The following is a 10,506-nucleotide window of genomic DNA, read 5'->3' as shown; positions in this document are numbered from 1 at the left end:
CTGCTGTTTTGTCCAGGCCTGGTCCTCAATAATCACAGAAACAGCGGAACAAATGAGCGCTCCCCACAAGCTCCTGCAGGCACCCGCCCAGCCGTAGGGCCAGCTTGAGGACCCAAGCTGCTGCCATGACCTTGCCCTTAGAGGGAAGAAAGGTCACCGGACAAGGTTACCTCTGATCATCTCCATTTCTTGACCTGTATCGCCTCCCATCTTAAACACACTAACGCTGAAGAGAGTCACCCAAAACCACGCGCCCGCGCCACCCCCAAGATCCCCATGCAAATCCTACAGGGGAAAACTCTAAGTGGGGGGAGGTTGGAGGTGGTTAAGAGAGGACACGGACACACACCACCCACCACCCACCCCCACCCCCTTCTGATATCAGCACCTCTACTCCTTGGCCACGTCCTCAGGAGTCTGCCTCTCTGTGCTCCACCAGGAAACCGAGCACTGGCAGGGCATCCATCTCAACACAAGGCCAGTCTGCAGAGGCTGGGGCTCGTGGCCCTTCCCTAGGACATTGCACTCACGCTGGGTCTCCCCACTTCAGGATAAGCACACTCCTGGGAGACCGTCCCCACATTTAGGTTCCTCTGGTCCTGCTGGTTCCTTCCCCTTGGGGGAAAATCAGCCCTGCTACCCAGAAAGTGGTCTCACCCTCCGCCCCCGGGGTCAGGCAGGACAGTGGTCCCACCCATGCTGGGGAAGGCCACAGGAAGCAGACCAGCCAGGACAAGAGGCTAAAGGAGTTGTAACGTTTCTGGCTCCTTCTCCTAAGTCCTCCCAAGGAGGCAGGGTGGACATGGAAGCTAATGATTTGGGGATGCGATCCTCTTTGTGACTTCCTACAACGGCATGGTACTGCCGTTAGGTGCCCCCGGTCAGCCCCAACTCCCAGCGAGCCTGTCTACGAGAGAACAAAGCGCTGCCCGTGCTCAGCCGTGGCCACGTTTGCTCCACGACTCTGCTGTTAGTCCTCGGGATGTGGTGGCTTGTGTGTGGCCGGGATGCTGAAAGTTCCGTCACCAGCGTTTCAAACACCAGCAGGGTCACTCCTGGTGGAAGGTTTCAGCAGAGCTTCCAGACTAAGAGAGACTAGCAAGGAGGGCAAGGCAGCCCACTTCTGAGGGCTTAGCCACTGGAAGCCTTATGAAGAGCAGCAGGACGCTGCTGCTGCTGCAGGGATCCCAGCATCCTCCGCTTCCTGCCTGCAGCTTGTCTTTGCCCACCGCCCTGCCCGAGTGGGAGAGGCCTCAGATGGCTCGCCCATCGCAGAGAAGCAGACATAAGTTGTGGCACCTTCATAAACCAGAAGGGTGAGCCACCCAGAGTTTTGAGACGAAGCTTGCCCTCTGGCCCCACTGTCACGGGGCGTGTAGAGGAAGGGGCGGGACACACGGACGGAGGAGCTGGCTCCTGCCCAGCAACCCAGGGAGTATTCTCCAGAAAGTACAGCATCCGCCACGAAAGGCCTACGTGCTCTCGTCAGCACTCACACCCACCCCAAGTCACCCCCTCGGTCACGTCCACCCCAACCGGGGGCCAACGTCACTCTGGGCTGTTCTCAAGGGTGGGGGCGCGGTTACTTGGCCTGGGCCTCCTGCAGGAGGGGCACCCTGAAGGCGGAGGGCTGGTCCGACCAGGAGGGGAGTTCATGCTGCAGCGGAGTCCGCCGGGGGTAGAAGGTGTGGCTGACGTCGTAATTCAGGAGGCAGCTGAGCGAGGCCATGTAGATGTCCGCGAAGCGTGACAGGCGCCTCAGGAAGTAGGTCGGGTTCTGGTCTGTCCGGAACAAGCTCCCAAACTGGGCATTGAAGAAACCTTTGGTCATTTCTCTGAGGATAAGCAAAGGACAGGTGGTGAGACGAGATAAAACGGGAAAGGATAAAGAAAGGTCGTTTCTTAACACAGTCGAGACCCAAACTGTTCATTCATACATTCATTCATCCTTTAGTTCTTCTACAGGGATGTCCGAATGGACGGCAACCTGTCCTTCCTGAAGTACAATCGAACACCCCATGAGGGCTGGCCACTCGGTTTGGAAATTCAGGGTCCTGGTTTCAATGAACGTTCCAGTAAATTAGCCTGATACCATGGTCCGTGCTTCTGTTTATCTTCTAGAGAGCTGAGGGTTTGCTACCTGGGTCTTAGAAGCTTACAGGGGTCATTCAAGGTACAAGAACCAGTCTCTATCCACCTGGAGCAAGACAGGAAGGAGCAGAGCCAGGAATAAGAGGAGGCAATGGACTGTGTGGCTAACTGCCTCCGTGAACAACTCCCTCCTCTGCCAGGAGACCAGAAGAAGCCGATGGTGCGCAACCACTGCCACTGAACACTTTGATCAAAGAGTGTGTAAGAATCCTGAACAAAGGGGAGGGATGCCCAACAGAATGACCAATTCCCAGACTTCCAAGAACCATGAAGGCTGGACAAATCCCTGACACTATGGCCCTGAGATATCCGCTCTTAGAAGACCTAACTATATGGGACCACATTCACAGCGACTCCCAAAACAAGATGGGAATGACTGGGAACGACGGGAGCCGTGAGTCGGTGCTCCGTGAGGATGGCTGACAAAGGAAAGACTGTCATCGGCAGTACGTGTACACATGACCTGTCCACGTGACTGCACATGGCTGACCTGGGGTGTGTTCTGCTGTGTGTATTCTGGATAGAAGAGGGATAAAGAACTACCCGCCCTTAATCACATAACTGGAAATGCATATAGCTTGGGATCTTATCTGTGAAAATTTAGTTTGCTAAAACCCAGAATGTGAACAGGCCCCCTTGCACTAAAAATTCACTTTAAACTTAATCAATAAGGCTGTTCTAAGTCAGTGTTTGGGCAAACAAGACCCATCTGGGCAGAGAGGGCCACTTGGATAAGCATTGGAGCCTGAGACCGAATGGGAGGGAGTGACGGCCCAAGGATGGCCCCTGTTTCTGTGAGACATGCCTCCTGTACCCCATGGCTGGCCCATCCTCCAACTCATTGTAACAAACCTGGGAAACAGTCTCTGGAACTTGCCACATAGTTTAAGGCATCTAACTCGCTTGACTTGCTCTGAATCGCTGAGGCCATTTTGGAGGGAGCAAACCCCACTGTTTCCTTCTGCCAAGCACTTGCAGAAACACACTTAAGAGTTTCTCAAATCAACCTGGTCTCTGTCTTTGGATGAAACAGTGGTAGGCATCCCAGACCTTCCCTGTGAGCAACGTTCTCAACAACAAAAAATAAAGTTATTAAAAGGAAGAACAAGTAGCTCAGAGCATCCCCAACGAGAAAAGTTGGCGCATCTAGCCACCTCTGCCCCCGCGCCCCTCTTCTGCCCACAGAGCAGGTTGTTCTCAGGCTCTGGCATGAGTGTGCTTGCCCTCCGGAAACATACACACCATTTTCCAAACCACACCTGGGCTGCTTCTGGGAGTGTGGGGGAGATGTGGAGTCCTTGGGTGGCATGATGGTTGGCATATTTGGCTGCTAACCAAAAGATGGTGGTTTGAGTCGATCCAGCGGCACCTCAGGAGCAGAAAAACGTGGTAGCCCACTTAAAATGCAGCCACTTCAAACTTGATGGAGAAACGCTCGACTGTGCGTCAGAGCTGCCCCCTAGGCGCAGCAAAGTGAGTATCGTCCGACCATTGGGTAAATCAGTAACAAATGTGGCACCCCAAAATTCTGGAAAACAATCATTAACTCAACTGTGTGATAAAGTCACTTTGTTGGCATGCCTCCTTGGGCATTCTAGGACAGGTGGATGTTGCAACAGCCCTGAAACTGCCGTGTCAACGTTTTCTAAACTTTAGCCTCAAACCTCACTGACATACAAAGGTGTTCAAAGACCAGAACCGACCGATGGGAGAAGCAGTTCCTTTATCTAATCATCGGAGGTTCTTACAGGTGAGCTGTCCCTGGGCTATAGGAACCAATGCCAACGGCCCCAATGTCAAACACACTATAGCCCTTCCCCATCACGGTCAACACTTTTACACCAAGGGAAACAAGGTTAGAAGGCATGTCAGACAGCTGATAACCCCAAGAAGGAAGAAGCAGGCAATGAAAGCCAGCCTTGTCTTTAGCAACACCAACAAGATATGGGCTCCTGGTGGTTAGCCTGACCCAGAGGAGGGCTGCTCGCTGCTCAGAGCCCAGGCTGCGCCTGGAAGGCCAAGCACACCGGGAGAAATGGCCACGCAGGGCATCCATCTGCAGAGAGCCTGACTGTCAGCATGGCCTCCTTGGAACTGTCCCCTGAGACTCACTCACACCCACCAGCACTTGCTGCCCGAGGGATTTATTTCCCAGTCACTGACTGTGTGCTCAGGCCTGAGAGTCCTAGAAGTCATGAGCTACTAAGCACCTGGTCACCAGGAGCCGGAGCCTTCATTGAGGGTGCAGGGTCCACCTCGAGCCGGCTCCCAATGGCCACCTGATGCGGTCATTATCATCAGAGCCCACCCTGGCTGCCCTCGTGGGAGAGGCAGAGTGAAGTCCCCCATGCTTCAAATGGCCAGGGTGGGAACAGAAGGCTGACTCTACATACCTGAGAGCCCTCTGCGCTCCCTGGCAGCTAACGTGGGATGTTTCGAAATCCATCCTCAGGCAGGGCCTTGGGCGAGGCATGGGCTGGGCAGTGGGAAGGCCCCGGAGTCAACTGCCTCCCAAACAGGCAGCTCTTACCTTATCTCCTTCCTCTCTCGTTTCCACTCCTGCAGTACCAGCTGGGACTCCTCATCCCGGTGAACCTGCAGGACACACACGCTCACAGTTAGGACAACCTGGGCTCCAAATCGCTCCCTAGGTGAGGAGGTGAGGAGGGTGTTTGAGCGGGCACCCTTTTTCTTAGAGGGCTTTATTGTTGAACGTGTAAGGCATGAGCGCTGGTGGGAAGTAAAACATTTCTAGACTCCTCCGTTGAAATCTTACCTTCCTCACGGAAAAGACTCTTCAATGGGGAAGACCAGAAACGCAGACGCCACACAGGTGACGATGGAATATCGTGAGGCTATTAAAGTCTGATGCGAGGGCTGTGGATAAACAGTGTGTGCCTAAAGGAATCAGGCATCCCTAGGGGGCACAAACGGTCAACTACAAGGAGAGAAGTCGGCGGTTCTAATCCACCCAGTGGCACCGCTAAAGAAAGCCCTGGTGCTACGCTGTAAAAATGCGATGAAGCAGTTCTACTCAGCCCACATGTCACTATTCTTCACAAATGGCTTTGCAGCAACTAACAAGCTCAACAGTAAATACATAAAATACATACATATAGTATATATATATGGATCATATGAAACAGACATGCGTCACTTGTGCATAAACACGCACTCTGTATAAACATGCACTTAATATACACTACCTATTACATTGATCCAGAAGTCATGGCGGTGCTGTGAGTGAGGCCCTGGGGCTGCTCACCATAGGGCAGTGGTTCAAACCCACCAGTTGCTCCTCAAGAGAAAGATGACGGGACTGTGTTCCTGGAAAGACTGACAGCCTTCGACACGCGAGGGAGCAGTTCTCCTCTGTCCTATGAGTTGGAATGTACTCGACGACAGTGGCTTTCATTTTTATTTTATCACATATACCATACACATATGTAAACAGAGGAATGCCAGTTCAGGGGAACTAGCAAGAATAAGAAGTATATCCATGAATTGCAAGGCTATGAAAATAGTGAACTTTTTTGGGGAAATTAACAAGAAAAAATTTTCAGTTTTTAATTTGTGGTGGATAGTAGAATTATCCATGGTTTTCTTTTTTTTTCCTCTCTCTCTCTCTTTTTAATGTAATTATATTCGCTTTGAAAATTGAGGGGTTAAAAGAAAAGTCGCCATTCTGACAAGAGGCATAAAAGGGTGGAGCACCTCAGACTTAAAGGAGAACAGAGGATTGACTCTTCTACCTGGCCACCGTGGGGCAGAAAGCAACAGCCCGCAAGGCGACCCACAGAGGCCCGTGGACCTCCCCCAGCTCTCTCCAGAGCCCCAGTGGCCAATTGGCAGCAGGACAGCAGGACTCTAGCGCACATGCTCCAGGGGCAGGAGAGGCTGCCCGGAGGGGCCCCACACAGATGAGCCCTCTGCACCTGACCCGGGCCAAGGCCTTCGTAGGGGCCACCTCTGTGCAGCTGAGCAGCTGGCCCACTGGCCGTCAGCTGCGGCGGTCTCTGTTGCTCAGTCAGCCAGGCGCTCACCTGAGCCTGCAATCTCGACTCCTGCCAGTGGCCACGGCCGGCTGACGGCATCAGGGGGCAGCGGCCGCCAGACGGAACACTGCTGAGGGGACCCCGCTGGGGGCTTGCCCGGAGGTTCTCTGAGCATACTGTTCACAGCTTTCACATTTCAATCAACAAATTACTCACAACTGGGAGATGTGACGCGAATGGACAAGAAAAATTTGTAAGACAAAACAAGGAATGATTAGATTCCTTCATATCTTCATGTGAGTGAGTGTGTATGTGTGTATGTGTGTCTCACTCTCTGCCACTGACCGTATAGGACAGAGTAAATCTTTGCGGGAATACAAAGCCTCAACTCTCTCCCACCTCGCCCGCCACTAATGATTTTTAACAGCTGAACTTGTGGTTAGCATCCCAAGGTGTAGTCCACTACACTAGCAGGTGAGAGAGAGAGAGAGAGAGAGAGAGCGCACGCGCGCGTGCTCATATATACATAGGGGTCTAATATATACAAAGGGGTTATATACATACATAGGGGTTTCAATGAGTTTATGGAAGTTTCATTACCTTTCATTCCATTTTCTGGGAACCTTTACCGCTCTTGCTTATACGTAAGTATACAAATGAAAACAGCTATGAGTCAGATCGGCACGACGACAGAGAGTTCAGTTTTGGTTTTATACAAAAATCTAGCCACCGGTTCAAAGAAAAAGAGGGCCCAGAATGTACAGCCAGGGAAGGGCTCGGAGGGGGGACCAGCTCCGCGGCCCAGTCTCCTCTCCACACTCCATACACACAGACCTACCAGGCCTCGTGAAGATGGGGCCCCCAGACACAGGCCACCACGTGTCAGGGTTGACAACAAGTCACCCTCATCGTCACCCTCATCGTGCAGTCCCTGTGCAGCGCAGACTTTAAAATGCATTAGCTGCAAACAGGCTTTGTCATTTCCAATCACCATCTCACAGAGGGCACAGCAAGAGGAGGCCAGCTGGTCCAAGTGTAGTGGGGGGTGGGGCTCCACACCCCCTGTGGCTCAGCCTCAGCTCCCGACCCCGTCACCCAGTCAGTGCCACCAGGCAGTCAGCTGGGACAGGACAGGCGAGGGCTCCCTGCCCCTTGCCAAAGCAGGCCAGCGGACCCTGGGCACCGAGCTGAGGAGAACAAGGCTCCAGGGGCTTGGCTAAGAGCAGGGTCTCCAACAGGTCCATTCAGGGTCAAACCTCTACTGATGACTGGCCTTGCCCCCCAGACACACTGCAGCAAATCTCCATGTTCACGAGAGCCCCCAGTGGTTCTCTGTACAGAGAGCCAGAGGGGCAGCCCAAAGAGGAAGACCCTCCAGGAGATGGATGGGCACAGTGGCTGCCACCAGGGGCTGAAGTATAGGAACAACTGTGAGGAAGGCAGGCACAGGACAGGGCAGGGTTTCCTTCTGCTGTGCACAGGGCCGCTGTGGGTGGGAACCTCCTTGATGGCACCTAACACCAAGCCATCTGACTCACAGCGACCCTATAGGATAGCAAAGAACTGCCCCCGTGGGTTTCCCAGAGTGTGAATCTTTACAGGAGTGAAAAGCCTCGTCTGTCTCCCTCAGAGCAGCGAGGGGGTTCGAGCTACTGACCTTGCCGTTAGCAGCCCAATGCATGAGCACTCCACACCACCAGGACTCAAATACATAAGGATCCCACATTATCACAGACCTGCTGAAAGTAGATCCTGACTCAGCTTCAACCCAGAATGAGCAGGGTTGATACCTTGGTCCAGAGAATGGGCTCCGGGCTACTTACACCCAGACAGCACTCAGACTAAGATAGCTGATGCCAAGGAGTGGAGGGAGCAGGCAAGGAGGCCCGCGTTAGGGGCCACAGAAAAGGGAATCACAGACCACACCACAAAGGACATTCCTGGAATGACGTAAGCCCTGGACTTTAAAGTCACAACCAAACACTCACTCACTGCCATGAAGTCGATGCTGACTCATAACAACCCCGTAAAACAGAGCAAAACTGCCCCTGTGAGTCTCTGAGACTCCAACTCTTTACAGGTGTAGAGAGTCCCATCTTTCTCCTGAAGATCCGCTGGTGGTGTTGAACTGCTGACCTTGCAGTTAGCGGTCCAAGGTGTCATCTTCACGCCACCAGGGCTCCTCTCAACCTGAACTCACTTTTGACCACTGGACTGACTTCAGGCTTAGAAGACAAAGCGCGGGAGAAGCCCTCCTAACCTGCATCTGCTCCAAGAGGCCCGTCAGGGTCTGCAGCCAGGTCATGGTCTGGACAAACTGCTCCGTGTTCATGATCTTGAGCTCGGATCTTAGCTCTGGAATGATGGCGCCCGTCCTCCAGCCATGCTTCAGGGTCAGGTCCTAGGCACACAGGTCAGAGCGTCAGAGTTCCTCGTAAGGGCAGCTGAACCACCTTGTTACGTTGCCCAGACGCAACAGACATCCCTGCCATGCCTTCTTAATTGACACCGCTGGTTATTAACCAAGCAGCCGCAAACGACTGCACTGCACAAATCCCAACTGAGCCACAGGTTCAAGCGACCACCTCGCACCATGGGGTCCAGAAAGAACAGCTGGGGAACCACAGCCCTGCCAGGAAGCACAGGATCTGAGCTCGTTAACCAAGGTCCACGGGGAAACAAACAAAAACAATGAGGCTGAAGGCAGAACGAGGTCCAACTTGAACTCCAACCTTCATTCCATTCACCCACAGGCCTCCAGGAGGCACCTTCCCTGTGCCAGGGACTGTGAATTCCTCCCAGGCTTAGACTGGATCATACACATGCGTGGCCACATTGTTCATCCTATGTCTTCTAATATCGCCCCTCAGTTGGCAACAGGCCAGTGTGGCACAATGAATTACTTACTCTGGCCTTTCTGGCCACACATGGTCTTATAACTCCTACCAAATGGCTAGGCGGGACCATGTAGACAGAGGGCATGGCACCCACCCCTGTAGGAGTGAACCAGGCAGACAACGTGTACGGAGCCCTAACAAGAGGACTTGTCCATTGGGCCATCCTGTTAGGCTTAAAAGAGAGCCAATCCCAGAGCAGAGAGGGCCCTCACTACCATTGTTAAAAACGAGCAGGAGTGGTGTACATCCTTTAGAGCTGGGGTCCCTGTGCTGAGAAGCTTCTACGCCCAGGAAACAGCTGTAACACTAGAGACAGCAATGGTGAACCTTTGAGAAGCCACAGCACAGAAACAGCAGCAGCAGAACCAGGAGCCCCAGGAGCTGGTGGACAGAGATTCCAGAGAGCAAGGCAGCTCTCGTGAGTGTACCCCATCGTACAGAGAGAGAGAGAGCTGAGCACCTTCCGGAAGGAGGGTTGCTGGCAAAGTGGGTTGCCTCCAGCTTAGCAGAGCTAGGCTTGCCAACTCACAGAACTAGAGAGCTGAGCACTTTCCAGCCAAGGTTTACTGGAGAATTTCCCCCCACCCCTACCCTTTTCCCCAAGCACTAATTGATGCAGCTAACCGCTTTGTAGCACTTGCCTAAACAGGGAAGAGGCCGGGTCAAGGTGCCAAAACAGACATGACTACAGGCATGGCTGAGAAGAAGCTGTCCTGATTGCATAACTGTATTCCAGGTCTTTCCCGATTCTGAGTTGTAACCTGTTGCACTTCCCTAATCCACTCCCTAACTGTGGTGTGATCTGTGAGTTTTGTGTGACCACAGCGACAGACTGTCAAGCCAAGCAGGTAAGTAGGGCGGGCCATGGGAGGTGCAGCAGGTGTCAGGAGGGGAGTGTGTCCGCCTTCACTTCATAGGAATGCACCCGGGACTGTTGATGTTGATCACGATGCTCCTCCCCACTGGTGAAGTCTGAGGAGGTAGGCCAAGGCCCAGTGCTATTTTTACAGCCAGAATGCCTCATCCCAGCTAGGCCATGTGGTAGTTACATAATCTGGTGTCAATTTGGGGATTCAGAGTGAAGGGGTAGAGTCTAGCCTGTTGATCAGGTAGTAGCTTGATGACCTCATTTGGAGAAGCTAAGGAGATAAATAGCTCAATGGAGGTAGGACACATGCTCACTCCCTGCAAGACATCCCTGTGGAGAAGCCACATGGAGAGAGGCTGATGGAGCCAGACCTCTGGAGCCAGAGAAGCCACATGGAAACCCCTGCTAGTGCTGAGATGCTTACACTGCCATTGGATCCACAAGACTTCCCACCCACTGGCCTGTGATCTTCCTGCATTCAGCATAATTGCATGTGTTTCGTGAGTCTAAAGAGGACTTTATATATTGGTATCGGACATATGGGCTAATATTGGACTTACGGACTTGATCTGGACTGGGCTGGGATGTTTTCTCA

At 53.0% G+C, this 10,506-nt stretch overlaps 1 protein-coding gene across 1 annotated transcript in view; it reads right to left on the bottom strand.

Annotated features, from left to right (window-relative positions):
• Positions 1-378: 378 nt before the first annotated feature.
• NT5DC3 (5'-nucleotidase domain containing 3) overlaps positions 379-10,506 on the bottom strand; it is a 37,518-nt gene continuing 27,390 nt past the window's right edge. The window contains exons 12-14 of the mRNA XM_004700346.4: positions 8,407-8,547; positions 4,682-4,746; positions 379-1,835 (exon numbers count right to left, since the gene is read on the bottom strand). Of these exons, the coding sequence (XP_004700403.2) occupies positions 1,583-1,835; positions 4,682-4,746; positions 8,407-8,547 (459 nt within the window). The 3' untranslated portion in view covers positions 379-1,582. The remainder of the gene's footprint in view (positions 1,836-4,681; positions 4,747-8,406; positions 8,548-10,506) is intronic.

Source organism: Echinops telfairi, unplaced genomic scaffold, assembly GCF_000313985.2.
Source record: "Echinops telfairi isolate 266 unplaced genomic scaffold, ASM31398v2 ScPeMD7_2;HRSCAF=8, whole genome shotgun sequence".
Lineage (NCBI taxonomy): Eukaryota > Metazoa > Chordata > Mammalia > Afrosoricida > Tenrecidae > Echinops > Echinops telfairi.
This window is presented reverse-complemented; position numbering and strand designations above follow the sequence as displayed.